Below are 23069 nucleotides of genomic sequence, written 5' to 3'. Positions count from 1 at the left end.
TGCAATCAGGATCGCCAACCAGATTTTTTCCTAGATCATGGTCTCGAAACTTTATTGTCTCTCTCACTACGCTTACTGAGTGACCCGCTGACTATGTCTCTTACTGTAAATACAGATTATTAATGCATTATCACATTCCCAAATCCTATATTACAAATTTTGTGGTTGATAGCTTGGGATGTCCAACGCATAAATCCAACGGGCTGGGCGGACCCCGGCGGAATGAAGCGGCGTGGCCGGGGATGGAACCTCGACGCTTAAGGCGGTTAGTGTGAGGTTGAAAACCCGAACCTCCGGTCCAACAGGAGGGAGAGGACAGCTCGGAATCCTGTTCAGCTGGCATTCTTTGTCGATCCTTCCTTTTGCTTTGCATCATTTTTTACTGCAAACATAAAAATTGCGGTCAACGCCACGGGAAGAGGGTTTGCAATAAGACCTCTGGTGCACGAAGAGTTAAGAAACTAGAAACCTTGTTTGCGCAACAATCAGTAAAGATCTGAGCCGCGCCAAAATGTCTAGACTACCACATGATTGCAGACAGCCAATGGCTGGGATGGAACCTAGGAGGCCCAGTGTGTTGTAAAGAGAGAGAGAGTGAGAGAGAAAATCCGCACAGTGCAGTGTAACTGTCCGTACAGGGTGCATGAACGGACCCACAAATTTCTACTCTGCTACTCTACTTGTGTCCATTTTTTTTAAAAAAAAACTTGGGATTATTGCATACATCTGTAACTAGCACGTTGCACCGGTGGTCTGCGGCGTGCATTACTTGGAAAGAATCGAAATTACTCCAAGATCTCGCTTGCAAATTATTTGGATCTATTACAGAGGAGGCAAAAAAGAGCATTTGAAGACTGCAGCTTGAACGAAGAGAAAGCGAGAGGTGTTTTGTTTCTGAGGGAGGGGAACGGGGCAGTGCATTGAACAAGGAATTGCAAATCTCACGGTGGAAAATCGTTAAATATAAATTTCTGCCCTTCGTGCATTGCGTTTGTGGATGTGATTGTTGGAATTTTTTTTTGCATTGGTTACTGTTGGAGTGTTTTTTTACTCCAGTACCCTTTGCACAGTGCCCTTTTACAGCCGAATGTTGCAGATTGGTAAACTGTGTAGGTGTAATCTGGTCCCGGAGCTGCCTGGCTGTGCTGGCGCACGGCTCTCTCCCCGGCTTGATGCCGTCTGATCTCCCTTTTTAAAAAATCCCCTTCCCTCTCTCCCCCTCCCACCCCCCTCCTCCAAAAGAAGGACGAGAGCGATAGAGGGGGGAAGAGGAAAAAAAAGGACAAGGTTGCAATCTGAAGCTGCGGGGTTATAAATTGCACTCCCCGGCTATCGCGATCATAATCGTCGCATGTTCAGATCTAAACGCTCGGGCCTTGTACGGCGACTTTGGCGAAGCCGGGTAACGGGGAGCAATGGGCAGGAGACGGAGGATTGGAGCGACCCGGCCGGATCGCTAAATGAGCTCAAGTCGGTGACGCACTCGCTGCTGAAGAGGCTGAAAGAGAAGCCCCTGGAGCTGCTGTCTCAGGCGGTGGAAAGCAGAGGGGGGCTGCACACCGCTTGCGTCCTGATGGCTAGGAACGAAGTTAGGGTCGGCAAGCAGACCCTGGCCCCCCAGCTGCTGCTCTGCAGACTTTTCAGGTGGCCCGACCTCAAGCAGCTCTTCGAACTCAAGAGGCTTTATCCCTGCGAGGCTTTTAACAGGAGTGCGGACCACGCTACTGTATGCTGCAACCCCTATCACTTCAGCCGGCTGTATGGCCCAGGTGAACTTCTTTTTTTCTCTTCACCCCCACCTCCCCTTCCAGTTTAAAATCCCCCTCGAGATCCATCGCCTTAATGTATTTGCATTCGTGTTGAGCTCCCCCGTTTTCAGCTGGCAGAGGGCCGTGTGTTGCTGGGTGCCTTGCACGCCACCGGGTTTCAGAACCTTCTTTTCCGACCATGTTTAAACAACCGCAAAACCCCCTCCGGGGTTACGAATGAAAGGCTCTCATCTGAACCCCAAGAACCGGGTTTGGGGAGGCCACGTGATCGCCTCGGTCGGTACCTGGGTGCTCAATATTTATTTTGCGCACATGGGTTTAATCTCAGATAGCCCGCCACGAATGTCACATTTTTTTGTAGAAACGATTCCGAGCCTAAAGTTCAGCATAAATTGAGGGTCAATACATTAAACCCCCCCCCCCCCGGAATAATTTATAAAATATGCCAACAGCCAATCTCAAGGTTTATTCAGGATTCAAGACTGTTTGTCATCTCCAGTACTCCAGGAGAACGGAATAATTGAACTCCCTTTTCCAAAGTTCACTCGTATCATTTTGTGGAACCTAAATTCGCACATTTTTGTTAAAACCAGGAATTGTGCAGCGTATTGGCAATGTGCGTTTAGAAATAGATTTAGCGTGAATCATTTAAATAGCAAAAATAAATGCAAATTTATCAAGTCGAAAGGCCTGGCTACTTTTCATTCATGAGAGCCGTAGCTTTCATTCATTAGGGGATGTATTTTTTCAAGCCATTTGTAAGTTGGTTGTCTGTCTCACTCATTCATAAGGTTTCGACAAATATATCCCAGACAGATAATGACAGGGCCGGCGAACAGGTGAAATCTGATGTCCTTGGGTCTAGATTAGTGGGGTTCTGGGAGGAGGGGGGAGAAGGATAAAGATATTTCTACGCTCGGCAATCTGATCACTCTAAAGTGATTGAAGTGAAACGGGGTGTGCGGCCCCAGGCGCTTTAATGCACTTTTTTGTGATTTTTTTTTCTTCTTCCTCACAAGCAACATTAAGACTGGAACCATGAAACTGTCAACAGCATGTCCCAATAAATAAATGTTTTTAAAAAAAAATGTCCCAGCAGACAGGATCTGGTGGGCTACCTAATTTAATCTGTGTCAGCGCCTCGTGAGGACTAGGCGTTGGGTTTGTGGATGTTTTCGCAGAGTTCAGTTTGTGTTTCAAACTTTTGCATATATGGCAAGTGATTTTATTTTGGATACCCCGGTATACAATAACCTGAATGAAATTTGATCTGATTTAAATACATTCGCATAGTTTAGTATTTAATTTCTGACATTGTCGTTGTTTGGGTCACAGTCATACTGAAGGAACTTTAGAACTCATCCCTTTAAATTTTAATTTGTCATATTACTGTTCACAATGCAAGTTTCCATAATTGTAATGAACTGACGGGTGCTCTGCAATTCTGGAGGACATAAGGGTTTGGAATAACTGGGTTTTATGGGTAGTAGTATACCACCTAATCTGAGTTTTGCCTCTTCCCTATTGTACCTTTATGGAATGCCAGACTCCATAGCTGACAGAAGGCATGTAGGGGTGGGGGGAGGGGACACAAATTTTAAAAAAAAGTGTGTGTCTCACCTTGATACACACCTTGGAATACTAGTTGGCCTACTGATGTTACTGGGAAAATTCATGGTGAGAATTTATTCTAAAAATCACGAGTATGCTACATTTTGGCCCAATATAAAAGAACCTGTGTCTCCTTTTATATATTAAAAAAACTGCCTTGTCTCGAGTTCCGTTGAGTTTTTACAAATGGCTGAGTTACTGGTGCGTGACGCGACAACTTTATAATGTCACCGATGCAAGGTATCTGTCAGCCTTGCCCCGCATTTTTTTTAAATGGGGGGGAAATCGATCATTTGGATAGCAGGTTTCGCTTTGCTTTCTCCCGAGATCCGGTTGGAGAGAGATTGTTGATCTCTCGCAGTTCGGGAGGACTGGCGAGTCCCCTTCACCTGGCCGCGCCCTTTCACGTGGTGCTCTCAGAAACTCCCTTTCCTGGATCACCCGATTCTGCCAAAACGGTTTGTTTGAAACTCCCAATTGGACGGAGGGCTCCAAAATTCCAGCGAACGTGACTGAAAGATTTTCTCTCTCTCTCTCTCTTTGTGGGAGGAGATTAGATCTGGAATCATCCCTTTGAAATGAGATCGATTTCAACTCGTTTTTTTCTCTCCTCCCCCCCCCCCCAAGAAGTTCGAAAGCTATTTAGGTGAAGGAGTGGCGGTAATATGCAGTTTGCATATGCCTGGCGCCAGCCTGGCTCCGCGTTCATCTGACGACTGAATCTGGGCAATTACTGCATGCTCACTCTCTCCACATTTAAACCTTCACCTAGACGCAGGCAGGATTATTACCCCTCTCTCTTTACTTTTTTTTCTTTCTGTTAATTCCCATGTCCTCATTTTCAGATTCTCCACCTCCTCCTTACTCCAGATTCTCTCCGAACGACGAGGAAAAGCCATTGGGTACGTTTGTGTTTATAAAATTATAACTTTGTGGAAAGTCGATGTGGTTGTTACACTGAAGCCAGTATCACTGCAGGAATATGCGACTCTAATGAGTAATGCGATGTGTCTCTAGCAAAATATTTTAAATATTTTGTATGAAGTTAAGGATTTGTCAATGGGCACCTGCCGTATCAGAATTTGGGAAGGTTGTTGGGATTTACAAAGATTTTGTACATGTTTGTTTTTATAACAAGGGTTTTGTTATAGCAGTGATTTTTCTTGGAAGGATTTTAACTGGAATTAAGCTATGCCCTGCTCAGTTGAACTGGCCCTTTACTCTGACTGAGGGGAAGCCTGTGCCTATCTGGAGAACTCTGAGTGCGTTTGGTGGTTGCCAAACATCAAAACTGCAGCGAGGCTGGTCGTGGTTACCACAGTGTACTGAGCACTCAGCCTAGCTTCATTTTGGCCTAGATTAAACTTTTCTTCTGTTCCATAGTGAAAGCATTCCCCAGTTTGAATGATGTTTAGAATAAATAGTTTGTGTGAAGAAAAGAACTTTTAACAGTCATTTAATAAAACATACAGAAGTACTGCTCATAATACAGGGACATTTCCCCTGATGTATTCAGATGTCAATGAATTGGATGAGTGAGGGACTTTCAGGGTTGCCCAGCCTGGGGCCCCACAGACCTCTCTGGTACTGGTAGGAGTCCATGGAATTAAAAAATAGGGAACTCCTTGTTGGAACAGTACAGCACAATACAGGTCCTTTGGCCCACAATCTTGTGCCGTCCCTTTAAGATCAAGCTAACTCTTCTCTCTCTCTTGCCCTTCACTTTACAACATACAAACAGCACAGGCCCTTCAGGCCACAATATTGTGCCATCCTATTAACTTACTCCAAGATGAATTTACCCCCTCGCTCTCACATAGCACCCCATTTTTGCTATCATCCACGTGCCTATCTAAGAGTTTTTTTAAATGTCCCTGATGTATCTTTCTGGCAGTGCACTCTGTGCATACAGCACTCTCTGTTTATAAAAAAATATATAAAATCCCCTCCTTAAACTCTCCAATCACCTTAAAATTCTGACCCCCTCATATTAGCCATTTCTGCCCTGGGAAGAAGCATTTGGCTGGCCTCTTGACAGCCTGTGCACACTTCTGTACAGTCACCTCCCATCCTCCTTCAGTCCTATCTCATTCAACCTGGTCTCGGAAGACTTTGTTTCTTTCACTAGAAGCTTTGTAGATTTCTCCGCCTACCAATAACATCTAAAACCTTGTGAATATTATGTGATGTATGTCCAGTGGCCGGGTGGAGATTCAACCCTACCAACGGAGACGTAAGGTGCTCCTTCCCTCCACTAGCCTGCAGGTCACCCTTGGGCAAGGTGTAGCGCCTGCTTAGCAACCCCTCCCCTCCCCTTTCAGGGCCATGTAAAACCATGGGAGCAGGTGGTGGATGGTCGTACGAGCAGCTGGTGCACATCAGTCCTGGTTGTGCGACCACTGACGCCAGGCAGACAGTCTCCGAAGAGGCTGGGGGTCACCCGTCCTGTGCAGACACTGGCCAGAAGAAGGCAGTGATGATGAATGTACGGGCCCTCTGAAGTTGTAATATGGTTGAGTACACCAGTTTCTCTGCAACGTTGTGGGCTTGAAGAACGGTAGTATTGCAAAGATTTGCCCTTTACAATCTAACAGACACTTTAACTGGTGCACCCATAAAATCCTGTGATTCTTATTTCCTCAGAATGTACAGTGTCCTACACTGAAACGGAAGCCACCAATTCCCCAAACATCACACCTGGAGATTTCTCAGGTAAGCTGTCTTCTATTTTGTCAATGGACTGTGCAAATTGTTGGAAAACCTGCATTAGATTAGTACTGTCAGTGATATAGTAAGTATAGTGCACAGTTTTATGTTTAAGTGGTTTGGTAATTCCTTCTGAGAATATTCATGAGGTTTTTACCTGATGGGCGATGGACTGATTGCTTTTGAACATCCAGTGCCAGTCTGGTTTGATGCTGCATGGAGTCACTTGAATCCTCCTCGTGTTGTGTTACTTTGTGGTGAATTCTCTGTTTTGTGCTTGAAGGACTGGTTGCATTGGAGTGCCTTGTCCACATGAAATGTCTGTGGTTGTGCGTTAACCCAGTGCACCAGAGTGTACTGCTGTCATTCTGGGCTGGTTTGCGTGCCGGAGGCTGGATTGTACCAGTACTCCGAGGTGGCAGAGATGTGACACTTGTAGGCCGTGCCTTCCAGAAGTGTTCCAATGGAAAGGGCAGGCTGTGAGTTGACTGCTTGGGGTATCTTGGATTTGGCCACAGAGTGAACAGCTAGTCACTTGCTGAAGGAATTCTTTTCTGCCCAAAATCGGAGTGCTGTGTTGTGTTTTACATTAATTAATGTGAGAGGGAGGAGTTTAAGCATTAACTAGTTTTTTTGATAACTTCCCTGCTAACTCTGAGAGGATGTAACAGAGTGGAGGGGTAACTTCTTTCTGGGACCCACAGTAACAACAACTTCACTCACCCCAACATTGAACTGTTCCCACAACCGCTGGACTTACTTACCATCTCATGTTCTCCATATTAATTGCTTTTTTTTTTCTCTTGGTATTTGAACAATTTGTTTTTTGCACATAGATTGTTTGTCTTGTGTGTGGCTTTTTCTTTATTTTATTGTTTTTTTTGTATTTGTTGAGAATGCCTGCAAGAAAATGAATCACAGGGTTGTATATGGTGACATGTGTATGTATTTTGATAATAAAGAGAAGTGTGAGATAGCTAGGTTAAAAGATCAGCACAACATTGTGGACCAAAGGGCTTGTAGTATAGTGTTCTATGTTGAGATTCATCGTAGGAGTCCCATTCCTTGATTGACTAAATCAGATTCTACATGCTGTAAGATGGAGTTAAGATCTCAGATTGTTGACCGTTTCAAGTATTTTGCTTTGGTGCCTCAGTTAAACTGGCAGTCAAGTATTTTGCTGTTCTGCGTTCACATAATTAGAAATAACCTATTTTCTAGTGGTGAGGAAGTATTTCTTCAAAGAATGTATATAGTTATTTATTTGGTGGAAAAGTGGCAAACTGTGGAACGTTGAGGATAGAGCCTCTGCTTTCGTGAAATCTGGGTGTTCTCGTAATGAAACCCAAAGTTAGCGTGCTATTACAACAATTAACTAGGAAGGAGAATGGAATGTTGGTCTTCATTTCAAAGGGCATGGAACAAGAGAAGCTAACGTCTTCGCTTGGTGTGGTGAGAGCATGGATCGAGCTGCCAGCGGAACTGGGGGATGTGGGCTCGATTTCTTCATTTAAGACAAGTTTGGATAAGTACGTGGATGGGATGGGTGTGGAGGGCTTTGGTCCAGGTGCAGGTCAGTGGGACTAGGCAGAATAACAGTTTAGCCGAAGGATCTGTTCCTGTACTGTAGTGCTTTTTAACTCTTGTTCGATCTGTGCAGGACTTTGGACAACTGGAGGAACTATGTGTAGTTCTGGTCACTTTACTAGAGGAGGGATATACTTGCCAGTCCAGCAAACGTTCAGTTGAGATTGTTACATAAAGAAGGATTAGTCCTTTGCACTGCAGATTATTTGAGAGGTGATATGAGTGAAGCACATTAATGTTCTGTGGAAGCACAGTATGGTTGCAGTAAGGATATTCCAGATCTAGGGGGTGCAATGTCACGCTAAAAGGCCATTGGTGGGATGGAAAGGAGGAGGGAGTGCTCCTTTTAAGACCACAACAGCTGGATTTCTCCTCCTCAGTGGCCAAATGTTTTAATTGAACTACCTAATCCCACTCCCAGATATCAGTTCATGGCCTCTACTGCCATGAAGAGACCACTTTCAGGTTGAAGAAAGCACCATCTGGGTACTATCTAACATGGTGGTATGACCCTGAGTTCTTTAACTTACAGCAATTCCATCCCCTTCCCTCTGGCTCCCCTCTTACCTCGCCTCTTCCTGTGCTCCTCTTTCTCTTTCACCCACAGGGGCAGTCTCCTTCTCCAGCCTTTTACGTTTTCCACCAACCACCTCCCAGCTTATTACTTCATCACCCTTCCCCACCCACCCTGGTCTCACCTTCTAGCTTGTCCTCCTTCCAATCTTTCCTCCATCCTTTCGAGTCCTGAAGAAGGGCCTCAGCCTGAAATGTGGACTCTTTATTCCTTTCCTGCTGCCTGACCTGCTGAATTCCTCCAGTATTTTGTGTGTGTAATTCTCCACCCAGAGAGCTGAAGAGGCTGAATTATTGAGTATGCAGAGAGAGAGAGAGAGAGAGAGACCTTTGGTCCGTGGGTCAACTATTACAGAGACCAGCTGGCACTAAGATTAGATCAGCTGTGATCTGACTGAGTGGAAGAGATCCTGATTGGTCTACTCTGGTTCCTATCCGCTGTGTTTTATTTGCTCAGTGGTTGGAGTCATGCTACCCCTGGGCTTAAACGCTGGAATAAAATCTTTGCCAAGGTGTCTCCTTCAAGATTACAGTGGAGTGTAGTGACTGCTGCTGGAAGATGTGTGCGGACTTGTGGCTGGACGTCAGACAAGCGGCTTGCCTGGCCGTGACGCCCTCCCAGTGAATTGCTGCCAAACCCCAACGGAAAACAGTCACTTGGCTGAGCTTGCAGTCGGACCTCTGGTGCCATTGGGACCATCAAGTGGCCTGACCTGGCACACTCGGTGAACAGGGAGGGTGGGGGCTGCGTGTGTGGCTCTGTGTCCTATGCGATCGACACAATCTCCCACACTTGGTGTCGCCACGCATCAACAGTTCGAACTTAGGTGGCACCCCTGACACAGCAGACGTGTTTGGCACAGAGCCAAATGGTGATATTGGGATGGCAGCCAGTAGCTGTGCCCCTTCAGTAAATGAACGGAGAGTGAGGTGGGGAGGGTGGTTCCAAGGAGGGTACAGCCTTGATGGCACAGTCGCCATTGGTGAGTGCCATCATTACAAGTACACAAGTAAGGTTTTGATAGAATTGCTCGATAAAGAAGACACATCCACTGCACTGTGTCATGGAACACTACAACTCTGAAACAGGCATTTCGGCCCATCTAGTCCATGCCAAACTATTAATCTGCTAGGTCCCATTGACCTGCAGCCCTCCGTGCCTCTCACATACATTCTTCTCTTAAATGCTACAATCGAACTGGCATCCACTACCTCAGCTCATTTCATTCACACTCACACCCCCCCCCAGAGTGAAGAAGATCCCCCCTAGGATATCCCCCCTAGATATTCCCCTTCGAATATTTCACCTTCCACCCTTTAACTAATGACCTCTAGTTCTAGTCATATCGAACTTCATTTGCCCTATCTATGCCCCTCACGATCTTGTATACCACTATCAAATCTACCCAGGGATTAAATTCCTAACCTACTCAGCCTCTCGCTATAATTCAGGTCCTTAGATCCCGGCAACGTCCTTGTGCTTTTTCAATCTTATTGATTCCTTTCCTGTGGATTCTCTTTCCAGAAGCCTCTGATTAGTTCTATTAAATATTTTCATTCCATGTTTAAAAGTATCTGTTAAGCTCCTCCAGCTGTGCTGTTTGCTGCTCTTTTAAAACAAACCTTGCAGATTTCTCAGTTCTAAGCATGTTGTTATTGGTCTTTGCTTTGGTCACCTGGATCCCAGCTCTGGAATCCTCTCCTGTGCTGTAGTGCTCTATAACTTTATAAGATGAAACATTTAAGGCAAGGGTCTCTGGCCTGGGGTCCACAGACCCCTTGGTTAATGATAGAGGTCCATTGCATTAAAAAAAAGGTTGGGAACCCCTGGTTTAAGGGGATCCAGAGAGGAAAGAGTCTTCACTTGGTGGTATGAGTGTGAAATGAGCTGACAGCAGAAGTGGTGGATGTGGGTTTGATTTCAATATTTAAGAGAAGTTTGGGTAAGTACTTGGATGGTAGGGGTATGGAGGGCTATGGTCCAGGTGCAGGTTGATGGGACTCGGCAGAACATTAGTTTGGCACGAACTAGATGGCCCAATGGGCTTATTTTTGTACTATAGTGGTCTGTGACTCCTTAAACCTCTTCACTTACTTCCCGCCGGCCTTAAAATCAAAAGCTTTGACCTAACCGTTGGTCAAATGTCTTTGCTCTCCTCAATATCAGATTTTGCCCAATAACCGCTATTATCATCATATCTGAAAATGAGACAGTGAAGATTGTACAGTAGACAGTGATCCACAGCTAGTTGTGCACCCCACTGTGGTGAGAAACGCACAGTGTACTTGTACCCTAGAGGATGGGTTCCCAACCTGGGGTCCAAAGACCCCCTCAGCTGAAGGTACGGGTCTGTCCTGGAGGAGTGATCATCAGATGGTCATTGAGTGTGCAGCATATAAACAGGCCCTTCAGCCCATCTTGTCGATGCTGAGCAAGGTGCCTTTGTGAGCTAGTTCGATTTGCCACTCGTCCCGTCTAGCTTCTCAAACTGACATGAGGGCTAGGCGGTAAATGCACACCGGCCTCAGCTGTAACGTTTGTTAAGGGGACTGATCCGTTCCCAACCCAGTGAGCATCTTTTTTAGTTTCATTAACCACATACAGATGTAACCGCTTGCTTTGAAATAAATTACCGAGGGTGCCTGCCAGTGAGTTTTGGTATTGGGACAGGAGTCAGCCAATTCAGCAAATGCTAATAAAATATCTGTTTTCCCAATTCATTCCTTGATCTTTTAGCCAAGTTTAGTTATAAACCTTTGCAGAGGGAGAGGTGCAAAGAAGGACGGAATCCTTTTGGAGCTGGCCATAATTCGAATCACTTTCTATTTGCAATTATATTGCAGCTGAAAAACACTTAACCTTTTCTTATTGTTTGCTGTTTTGAACCCGAGTCTTTTTTTTTACTTAGACTACCCAGGCCATGTAGAATTTATTACATTTCACAGACTGAGAAATAGCATGTGACTTGTTATCTGTTATGATCTTAAGAGAAAATTTGGGAGGTTTTCCGTAATGGAAATGTTTAACAAAAACAATGTACCGATTAAAATGGAGTGCAGGCTCCATGAAATCGGATACTTGTCTCCCAACCGTGCAAGTTTGGATGCTGAACTACTAACAGTAAGATTGATGCTTTTCCAACAGACAGACCTAGTTTGAGTTTTCAAAATGACCCTTTCTCTGCATTGAGGGAAGGGCTCAGTTTAACTCTTTGTGGGAAGCTAGTGACAGCTTGTATACACACACAGATTGCTGGAGGGACTCAGCAGGCCAGGCAGCATCTACGGAAAAGAAGTTCAGTTAATATTTCGGGCTGTTTGTGACAGCTTGTACATAGTTGTTATAGAGTCATAAAGCACGATAGCACAGAAACAGGCCCATTGGCCTATCTAATCCATGCTAAACTCTTATTCCGCCTAGACCCATCAGCCCCCACCAGACCATAGCCCTTCATACCACTTCCATCTATGTACTTATCCGAACTTTTCTTAAATGTTGCAATTAAACCCACCAGCAGCTTATTCCACACTTGTGCCGCTCTCTGAGTGAAGAAGTTCCCCCTCAGTTTCACCTTAAATATTTCACCTGCTACCCTTAACCCAGGACCTCAATTTCTATTAACACCCGGCCTCAGTGGAGAAAGCCTGCTTGCATTTACCATATCTATACCCCTCATAATTTTGAATACCTGTATCAAATCTCTTCCCTTTCTCCTACACTGCCAGGAACGAAGTCCTAACCATTTCAACCTCTCCCTATAACTCAGGTCCTTGAATTCTAGTAATATACTTGTAAATTTTCTCAGCACTCTTTTAATCTTATTGACATCTTTCCTGTACATAGGTGACTAGATGCACACAATACTCCAAATAAAGGGTCACCAACATCTTGTACAACATCAACATAACATCCCACTGTTCTCTCATTCATAAACACAGGAGATTCTGTTTGCTCCTGTCTGTTTTTCTTTGCAGCCCTGTTTGTCCACCCCTTGCCACTGACCGCCACCACCCAGAGTCTCCAGATGAATCGTGGTATTTCATGAAGCTGCCATCCTGTACTCCAATGTAAATTTTCATAGGCGTTTACACTCTGCATTTGAAATTCTGTTTGCTCAGCTGAGGTTTACAGGGCTGGGGAAAGTTATGAGTTAACGTCAGATTTGGATTTGTGAAATGCGTCGTTTGTGTTAACGACCAACACACCCAAGGTTGTGCTGAGGGAAGCCCACAAGTGTCGCCACACATTTTGGTGCCAACATTGCAAGCCCACCATTAGCAGCACAGCAAGCCCTTTTCCTGCCCCTCAAGTTTTTAGAAGCATTGAGTATTTTGTTGGGTGGTTTCTGCGCCGTGTCCAGTTGCTGAAGGCGGCTTGCTGCAACATTGCACACCCAAAGCCTTCTGATTCCAAGTACTCTTCCATAATGCAGTAAAATCTATCTGTTTTCATCAGAGTTTTTCACTGGGAGGTGTACCCTGGGATTTAGCACCTGCACACGCAGGTTGGGATTTTCCATGAGGGAATACTGCCTAGGCAGCTCCTCCAACCAGTGATTACCTTCTTTCCTTTCAGATTCACTCTGGTACAGAGCAGCGCGTTGTGCAACTGGCCATCGCAGGATGATTTCTCTTCCCCCTCCCTCCTCCTCACTCTTCCCATTCTCCATTCTAGTTCCTCTCTCACCGCTTCTCACCTGCTTATCACCTCCCTCTGGGTCCCCTCCTCTTCCCCTTTCTGCCATGGTCTACCCTCTTCTCCTGTCAGATTCCACCTCTTCAGCCTATTGCCTTTTCCACCTATCATCTCCCAGCTTCCTATTTCAAAGCCACAGTTCAGATTTGTTTATAGGAAATGCAGTGAAATGCGTCACATGCTTTGGCATCCATCACACCTGAGAGTGTGCTGGGGGCTGTCTGCAAGTGTCACCATACGTTCCGGTGCCGAACTGGCATGCCCACAATTCTCAGCAGAACAACCCTGAACACAACAAGCAAAAACAAGCCCCATTTCTCCCTCTCCCCGTTCATTCCCCCCCACCCAAATACTTTTCCCCTCACTTATCACCTTAATCCAGCTTCTTCGCCCACCCCCCAATTCTTATTCTGCTTTCTTCCCCCTTCCTTTCTAATCCTGATGAATAGTCTCAGCCCAAGACTGTTCATTTCTCTCCATGACCTGCTGAGTTCCTCCAGCATTTCATATGCATTACTCTGGATTTTCAGCATCTGCAGAACCTGTAGTTTTTGTGGAGTGGGATGGGGGAAAGAGGAGGGCAGCAGACTGGGTGGCTTTCCAGCACTGACATGGTTAATTGACTCTTGTCATTGGAATCTGATTCGGGATCTATCGGGCCAGAGTGTTAGTCAGGATATCATTGTGCGTTTAGAAATCTGATGGTGGGTCCTGTACCTTCTCACTAATGGCACGAGTACTTGTAAATTTAAAAGAAAATAATTAGTATGTTCAATTATAGAAACAAAACTCTGATCAGTGTAGGAATGAAAATTTAAAAAAACACAAAATCTGAAGACCTGAATTAGTGTAGGGATGTCCCAAAAGGGCAAACACAAACAAAAGAGCTTGTTTACCTCATTTTGGGTACTTCAGATTGTGCTGTGTTTCACAGAAATGGCAAACAATCCTTGATTCCACTTCCTGGGGCCTCTTCCACCACCCCTTTCAATTACAGCCTCCTAAATCTTGCCCTTTTTCCTTGCTCCTGTTCCTTACTGCATCAGCCCCAGGCATCCATCTATCCATCCATCTCTTTATTCTCACATACCCTCTCCCCCTCTCTCCAGCATTTTCTCTCTTTCTCTCACCTCTCCTCCCTATTCCCTCCATCTCTCTCTTCTTGCCCCCTCCTCTGTCTCTCTTTTCTCACGCCCTGTCTGATTTCTGTCAACACCCTCTCTCTGTCTCTCTTTATCCTCTCGCCCTCATTCTCGATAGATACTATCAGAGCTGTGAGTTGCGTGTAGACTGGGATCTGGGGCGCGTGGGTTACTACGCGATGTTATCAGCACAGGCCTTTTGACTCTTCGCCCATGGCATGCTTCAAAGACGAAGCTTCAGTTTGTGCTGTGATTTACGTGACCACTTCAGCTAATTCATCATAGTAACCTTTGTGAGGCACACCAGCAAGCTGGAGCCAGTTAGGTTAATAGTTGTTGAATTCATTCATGAAAACCATTTTTACAAAGATTACATCTCCAAGTGTTTTTTTTTTAATCATCCTTTGAGTTCCTGAACTGGTTTGCAAGCTTTTTCTTTTAGTTAGTGAATTCTTTAACAGCCTCCAATCAAATACTTCCCCTAAAGAGACCAGCCCTTCCTGAATCCCATTGGTAAACTTTCATGTATACACTGAAAAATCTGTTCCCATGTGGATGCAATCTGGTGACGGTGCTAAATCACCACATATTCACATTCTCATAAATGCACTTTTCTAATATTTTGTTTATGTATTATCCTTACACCATGGCCTCCCAACCCCTCAGTTCCCCTGCTTGGAGGCACCAACACTTTCTGGATTGAGAACATTAGCGATCTTGCTCTATTTCTTTATCAGAGTCTTTGTGTTGGTGTATTAATGAATATTGGGCTAATTCAGGGGCTCCCAATCCTTCTTGTGCCATGGAATTCTGCCATGAGCCAACGAGTCCATGGACCCCAGGTTGGGAACGCCAAGTTTAATCCTTCCCTTCCTCAGATCCTCCTGTGATTTTATTTCATCCTGTCTTAAATGACCCTATGTATCTGCCTCTAACATCACCCCTCACAGTGCATTCCATACACCTACCACTCTTAAGTTCAATAAAAACTACCTCTGATATTCCCCCCCCCCCCCCACCATTTTACTTTTCTTCAACAACCTTAATATTATGTTCCTAGTATAAGCCAGTTCCATCCTTGGAAAGACTGTCTGGCTATCCAATTGATCCATTCCTGTTGTACACTTCTATCAAATCACCTGTCATCCTCTTTCGCTCCAAAAGAGAAAAGCCCCAGCTTGCTCAACCTTACCTCATAAGACAGTTTCTCTAATCCATTCCTGGTAAATCTCCAATGCATCCTTTCGAAAACTTCCCCATCCTTCCTGTGAGGCCTGCACAGCTAAGCTCAGTATTCCTAGTGTGGTCTAACTAGAGTTTTATAATGCTGCAATTTTGTCTCGTAGTTCTTGAACAGCAGCCACACGGTAGCGTAGTGCAGTTAACAGCACGGGGCGCTGGATTTCAATTCCAGTGTCCTCTGTAAGGAGACACTGTACGTCCTCCCCATGAACTGCATATGTTTTCTCCAGGCCTTCTGCTTTCCTCTTAAGGATACACATGGTAGGTTAATTGTCTCGTGATTAGGGTGGGGGTGAATTGGGGTTGTTGAGGGTTGCTGGGCAGTGTGGGTCCAGAAAGGCTGATTCCACACTTCATCTCCAAATAAAATGAATAAATTCAGTCTTCCGATTGATGAAGACCAAAAACACCATACACCTTAACAGCACTATCAACGGATCTACAGATGTGAACCCCATGGTCCCTCTGCCCCTCCAGGTTGCCAAGAATCCTGCCGTTAACCCTGTGATCTGCCTTCAGGTTGGATTTTCAAAAGTGAATCACTTCACGGCTTTCCAGAATGAACTCTTAATCTGCCACCCCTCAGCCCAGCTCTGCATGAAGCAAGCCCTTTCAGTGCTGTAGGTCTTTGGCTGGCCCATGTGTAGCCATGCGGGTTGTCTTGAGTTCATAGGCTATGTTGCTGAGGCGCCTGGTCACGGTGCCCAGAGGAATCTTGTCCAGATCATTTAATGAGCTCAGCAAAGTAAAGCTAGGATGTACAAATGTTGAAGAAGAGCAGACTCACCTGGACTGCTCTTGGGAAGCACTATCTGTCTTCTCAGTGGCCCAAATGAACTCCCAGTGAACAAGGCACTTTTTAATGACACACAAAGTGCTGGAGGAACTTGGCAGGCCATGCAGCATTGGTGGAAAAGAGTAAACAGTCGATGTTTTGGGCTGAGACCCTTCATCAAGACTGGAAAGGATGAGGTCAGAGTGAGAAGGTGGGTGGAGGGGAGGATGAAGTACAAGGTGGTAGGGGATAGGTGTAACCAGGAGAGGGGAATGGGGTGAAATAAAGAGCTGGGAAGTTGATTGGTGAAAGGGATACAGGGCTGGAGAAGGGAGAATCTGATGGGAGAGGACAGAAAACCATGGAAGAAAGAAGGGGGAGGAGCACCAGAGGGAGGTCATGGCCAGGTAAGGAGATAAGGTGAGAGAGGGGAATGGTGGGGAGAGGTACAGACATTACCGGAAGCTTGAGAAATCGATGTTCATGCCATCAAGTTGGAGGCTACCCAGACGGAATACAAGGGGTTGCTCCTCCAACCGAAGTGTGGTCTCCATGGCACTATAGGAGGCCATGGACTCTCATAGGGGAATGGAAAGTAGAATTGAAATGGGTGGCCACTGGGATCTTTCTCTGGCAGATCATGTATTTTAATGAAAGGATGTATTCTACGTATAGTGTGAAACCCATTCCTTTGCTTGCCAGTGTCTCTCTGTCCTCCTTTCTTTAATATTCAATTTAATCCAACTCTCTACCCCAGCTGCCGATAAAATAAATTATTTTTTGATTTAGTGTCAGATTGTGTTCAATGCTCCTCAGAGGTGAACTGGGATGTTTGAGCACAGGCATTGATAATTCAATTCCCATTGCTGTCTGTAAGGAATTTGTATGTTGTCCTGTGACTGCCTGGATTTCCTCCAGGTGCATGTTCCAAAGACATGCGGGTCAGGATTAGTGAATTGTGGGCGTGCTACATCGGCACTGGGACCTGGCGACAAACTTGCAGGCTGCCCAGCACAATCCTCGCTGATTTGACTTAGTGCAGAATGATGCATTTCATTGGTGTGGTGTTGGATAACGGTTTAATGGGGTGGCATGGTAGTGTTCCAGTGCCAATTTTGTAAGGAGTTTGTACCCTGTGGCTGTGTGGGTTTCTCTGGGTGCTCCGGTTTCCTCCCACATTATGTATATGAGCTAGGGTGACAAAGACTGTTATACCCAAGACTTGCACGGTACTATACATGAATTAATACAATTTTTTTCCAACTTAGCTATTATTTACATAATATATAATTACAATGCCCCAGTTGAATAGCAAACATGGGTGTGATGAATTAAAGGAAAGAATTACTGTACTGTCTAAAAGTCTTATTTTATCATCACTCTCATAGGTCATAAATTTTTTTTGAGGCAGCAGTACAGTGCAAGATATAAAATTAATACAGTTACACCTAACAGCATGAGCACCACTTGACAGCATTGGAGGTGACAGATCATGCAAGGCTTTCTCCTTTGTCCATGTGCCCTTCTCTAATAGGAAGAGTGAACCCGAATTGTTTCAAAAGTTGATCCAGTAAAGTAGGAATAAACAGAGCCAATTTAAAGGAGACTATGTTTAAGGCAATTACCAAAAAGAATCCTTTACTTGAAAGAATATTGGTTTATTTATTACTTGTTTTATTTAGAGTTGCAGTGTGAGACAGATCTTCCTGCCATAACCAGCAACCCCCGATTTAACCCTAGCCTAATCGCTGGACAGTTTACAATGACCAATTAACCTGCTGACCGGTACGTCTTTGGGCTGTGGGAAGAAACCCACGCGCTCGGGAAAGACGTACAAACTTCTTCCAGATACCATTGGCTCTGAACTCCAAACTTCAGCAGCCTGAGCTAAAATGAAATTGCGCCAACCGCTCTGTTACCATGGCACCCGAGCGTCCAAGTGGCCACTCTTAATGATCATCCAGAAACCCTTGTTGGGAATCCCACACAGGCAGCACTCCATCCAGCATCAGGTGCTTTATTCAGGTGGATAAATATTGCCCTATTATCACAATCGGGTAGCAGTCAGCGTGATGCTATTATGGCTCAGGGCGTCGGAGTTCAATACTGTCATCTGTGAGGAGTAGGCCGTTTAACTGGTTCCATGTAGACTAGATGGGCTGAAGGGCCTGTTCCTGAGCTGTACTTTTCTATGACTCCAAGTCTATGCCTCGCCACCCTCGGAATGCACGGATTTTCACCGCTTTCCTCTCAACTGTCCAAAGACGTACCAGTGGCTAGCTCAAATGGTCATTGTAAATTGTTCCGTGATTAGGGCGACAGCTGGGGTAATGCGGCAGGAAGGGCCTGCTCCACACTGTACCTTTAATAAGATGTGCCCAGATACAGTGAAGAGCTTGTGTATTCCATTAATACAGATCAGATCATTGCTCAGTGCACTGACCTAGAATCGGGTAAACCAGTAACAATGCAGAATAAAGTGTAAAAGATAACAGAACAGGTAAACGATAAAGTGCCAGATCATAATGAGGTAGATTGCGAGGCAAAGAGACCAATTGATTGTATAAGTGGTCCGAAAAGTCTGATTACAGTGCGGTAGAAACTATCCTTGGGGTAGAAGTTGAACGAGCTTTCAGGCTTTTGTATCTTCTGCCTGAGGGGAGAAAAGTGAATGTCTGGGGAGGATAAATAAGAAATGTTTGAAATAATTTGCCAGGATATTTGGAAGAATGTTGCTTTTGGAATTTTCCAAACTGTTAAAGGATCAAGAATCAACTTTATTCACCATATATTTTGCATATATGAGGAATTTGCTGTGGTATGTTGGCATGACATATGACAAAAAGTAACATTCAACAATTATAAAGAATTGTATAAAATAAAAGTTAGCAGCGTTGATAGGGAATAAAATGTGCATAAATACCACCATGTATTTATAATGTAAACTTTGTTATAAACAGTGATTTTAAAATGTTTATAGTGCAATGACTGATGTTTTAAGTAGAGGAGGTGGGGGGGGGGGTGGTTGCGGCTAGCTAGAATGGATGGTCAGATTAATTGCCTGGGGGAAAGACCTTGATAACATGGTTTTTGTTTTAATAGCCCTATAGCAGTGTCCAGAGAGACTTTTTGTAAAGTACAGTTTGCTGGGTGGGTATCCCTGCCCACTTCTTTGTCCTGGACACACAGAACACTGGAGGTGATGAGAGACTGCAGTCTGCCATCCTGACTGTCCTAAATATGGGGCATTTTATGCTGGTGGGTTAGCAGAGCTTGAGTGGGCTGAATGGACTGGTCTCCCCGCCAATAACATTCTGTGTGCTTCAAGTTCCCTCGGCAGCCTGGAATGTTTTTCCATGCATTATGTTAATGAGCGAGCGCGAGGGAGAAGCCAGTGTCAGCTGCTCAGAATTAATATTGTGGTCTCCTCCCTGTCTGCAGGCAAATCGCCCAACACAATTATACATTGCAGTGGAGCATATTTTTTTAAGTAGTAAATCTTAAAACTACGCACCCCAGGCAGAATTAAACACAGCTGTTTGCAGCACTTCAGTAGAGTTGGTTTCCCAGAAACATCCTGTGTAAACTATCACTGCATAAAGAGCTGTCTTTTATATTTTGAGAAAATTGCACTTTTTTTTTGTAATGCTTATCACAGTGAAGGATATCTGCCAGTGGGACTGTCCCATTGCAGGTTGTGTATGTAGGATCAGGGCAGGCATGGATCCCCTCCTCCATGTACTGCCCTGAATTGGCTCCCTCAGGGCAAAGTTCCTATCCATCCAGTGGTTCCTACGGAGGCCATGAGGATTAGACTGTGGGATATTCCTTAAAATATTTCAGTGTCCCATCTCGATAGACTTATAGGGCGTGGAATGTACCTTTTGGCCTCCAAAATTCTCCTATCCATGTAAGACCATAACTATGCTCCTACCATTCAGCCCTCAAATCTGCTCCTCCATTTGATCATGCCTGATTTCTTTTCCCCCTCAGCCTCGTTCACCTGCCTTCTCCCCTTAAATTTTGTCACCCTAATCAATTGAGAATCTTATCTACCTCCACTTTAAACATACTCAATGACTTGGCCTCCACAGCCATTTGTGATAGTGCATTCCACAGATACACTGCCCTCTGACTAAAGAAATTTCTTTTCATTTCTGTTCTAAAGGGATGTCCCCCTCTTCTGAGGCTGTGCCCTCTGGTCCTAAACTGTACCACTATAGGAAACATCCTCTCCATGTTCACTCTGGGCCTTCCAATATCCGATAGGTTTGAATGAGATCCCCATTCTTCTAAACTCCAGAGAATACTGACCCAGAGCCATCAAACACTTCTCACGTTAACTCTTTTGTTTCCAGGATCATTTTCATAGAACTTGTCCGGACCATCTCCCAAAGCCAGTGCATCCTGTCTTGGATACATTCTACTCCAGGTGCGGTCTGACCAGTGCCTCATAAAGCCTGGGCTTCTGCGACTCACCTGATTGACGACTTGCTTTGCTGCTGTGTCCGGCAGCTGGCTGTGAATGCTCATCACCCTTTGCATGGTGTGGCTCCCCGCAGGTGTCACTTTTAAATCTTCTTGCTGCTGGTCTTGGGCCTGTGGCCTCTTGTTTTTAGCACCTCCCTCTGTGGGAAAACGACAATGTGCTTTTACCCTGTCTGTGCCCCTCACGTTCTTGCACACCTCTGTCATGTCACCCCCCTCAGTCTCCTACGTTCCAGTCTGTCTGTGCGGCCTCTCCTTGCAACTCCCTTTGCCAAGTCCATGCCACCTTCTGGTAAATTTTTCAGGGTAGCACGACATTATTACAGCTCAGAGCGTTGCCCCCCCCCCGCGGTCAGGTTCTTCTACCTGCTCCAGTTCCCTCCCGCAGTCCAAAGGTGTACCTGGTTGGTTAGCTGGTGATTGTAAATTGCCCCTTCGTTAGATTAGGGTTAATCGGCTTTGTCAGGGGTTGCTGGGGAAGGATGATTAAACTATTCCGCGCTGTATCACTAAATAAATCCCACCATGGCTGGATCTCTGATCAATAACTGTTGCGGAGAGTCCACGTGAGGCTTGCAGTTGAGTTTTCACGTTGTTCTTTGGTATTTACTTAATTTGGTTATTGTTGGTAGTATATGCTGACACACGTGTACTTTGATAATCACTTTGAACTTCACACTTAGATTGGGATTAACAAGATGATCCATGCACCTTTCAGGCAAATTTGACTGACTAGAAAGGCGGTTTGATTTAACCCCATTAGCTGCTGCATTACAATAGCTGTGACACCCAAATTCCGGGACCAAGTGGTCAACAGGCTCCATCTGAACATTGCTTATGAAAATGAGCGCCAGGCTGGGTTAAGTGTTTTCTCTCCTCTACCACAGCTTTTATCTGCTCTCTCAAATGCAGTTGTGCCTATAAGCAGGAGTTAGTGTACCTGATACTTTGTAGGTCAGGTTGAGCTAAATTTTGGCTGTCCATAAAGAAGCCCTGATTGGTGAACCTGCAGCACATTGCTCACATTTAAGCCTTTTTTGTTCTACATGCAAGACCATAGGATATAGGAGCAGAATTGGGCCATCTGGCCCATCAAGTCTTCTATGCCATTTCATCATGGCTGATCCATGTTCCCTCTCAGTCCCAATCTCCTGCCTTCTCCCTGCATCCTTTCATGCCCTGACTAATCAAGAATCTATCAACCTCTGCCTTAAATACACCCAGTGACTTGGCCTCCACAGCCGCCTGTGGCAACAAATTCCACAGATTCACCAATCTCTGGCTAAAGAAATTCTTCCTCATCTCTATTTTAAAAGGACGCTCCTCTATTCTGAGGCTATGTCCTGTGGCCCTAGACTCTCCCACCATAGGGAACATCCTCCACATCCACTTAATCAAGGTATGTAGGCGTCCTGCTTAAGATGCTGGTTAGTGTGGGCAATTAGAAGGCATAGCCTTAGGGACATCCCTTTAGAAGAGAGGTGAGGAGGAATTTCTTGAGTCAGAGGGTGGTGAATCTGTGGAATTCATTGACACAGGCAGCTGTGGAGGCAAAGTCATTGGGTGTATTTAAGGTGGAGGTCGATAGGTTTTTGATTAGTAATGCCCTCAAAGGTTATGTGGTGCAAGCAGAAGAATGGGGTTGAGGGAGATAATGAATCAGCCATGATGGAATAGCAGTGCAGACTCAATGGGCCAAATGGCCTAATTCTTTGTCTTTTGGTTTTAGAATGTGGTTCTCTATGAAGTCGCACTTATGGTGACTTTCTTGGTCAACTCGTCAGGTAGGGATTTAATTATAGGTCTCCTTTCTGAGGAAGCATAATCCAATGAGTCATCGCTATGGGTGATTCTTAGTTGGAGCAAAGCAAATACTAGTCGTATTTTGTTACTTAGCTCAAAGGTAGGATGAGAAGAATTGGGTGATTGGTCATGCCGTTGTCTGAACGTGTTCCTCACTGGTTCTCAATCCTACAGTAACTTATAGTGAGCCCATAACCATTACTGTGCAGCGACATGGGATCTTCTTAGAACCAGAAGATCGGGAAATACCCTTTGTCTTCCTGGGTCTCAGGGGACAATATGGCGTATGACTTCTCTACTCCTGTATCAAAACCACCACCTCACTCCGGGAAAAAAAGAATGTGTATAGTTTCCCGCCATGTATCCTCCATGAGTCATGCCCAACTATCAATTTGCTTTAATTGGTCCCTCAATCATCACGTTCTTGAACTAAAGGGGATAACTTCACTCAACTCTATTTGCCTCGTCATTGAAATGTTCGCACGACCTATTAGCTCATCTTCATGGACTCTTTATCTTATGTTCTTGGTATTTATTGCTTGTTAATTATTATTATTTTGTTTGTTTCTGTTGTATCGCACAGATTGTTTTGAAGATTGGCTGTTTGTGATTTTTCATTGAGTCTGTTGTGTTTCTTTGTTTAATCTCGGGCGACATTTATGTACTTTGATTTTAAA

The 23069-nt window shown here is 45.0% G+C and overlaps 1 protein-coding gene across 1 annotated transcript in view; it reads left to right on the top strand.

Moving 5' to 3' along the window:
* Positions 1-581: 581 nt before the first annotated feature.
* The window catches only part of LOC132382614 (mothers against decapentaplegic homolog 6-like), a 71755-nt gene continuing 49267 nt past the window's right edge, over positions 582-23069 (top strand). The window contains exons 1-3 of the mRNA XM_059953014.1: positions 582-1769; positions 4226-4282; positions 6024-6092. Of these exons, the coding sequence (XP_059808997.1) occupies positions 1352-1769; positions 4226-4282; positions 6024-6092 (544 nt within the window). The 5' untranslated portion in view covers positions 582-1351. The remainder of the gene's footprint in view (positions 1770-4225; positions 4283-6023; positions 6093-23069) is intronic.

The sequence above is a fragment of the Hypanus sabinus genome, chromosome 28, assembly GCF_030144855.1.
Source record: "Hypanus sabinus isolate sHypSab1 chromosome 28, sHypSab1.hap1, whole genome shotgun sequence".
Classification (NCBI taxonomy): domain Eukaryota; kingdom Metazoa; phylum Chordata; class Chondrichthyes; order Myliobatiformes; family Dasyatidae; genus Hypanus; species Hypanus sabinus.
Note: the sequence above shows the minus strand (reverse complement) of the source record. Positions and strands in the feature narration are given on the sequence as shown.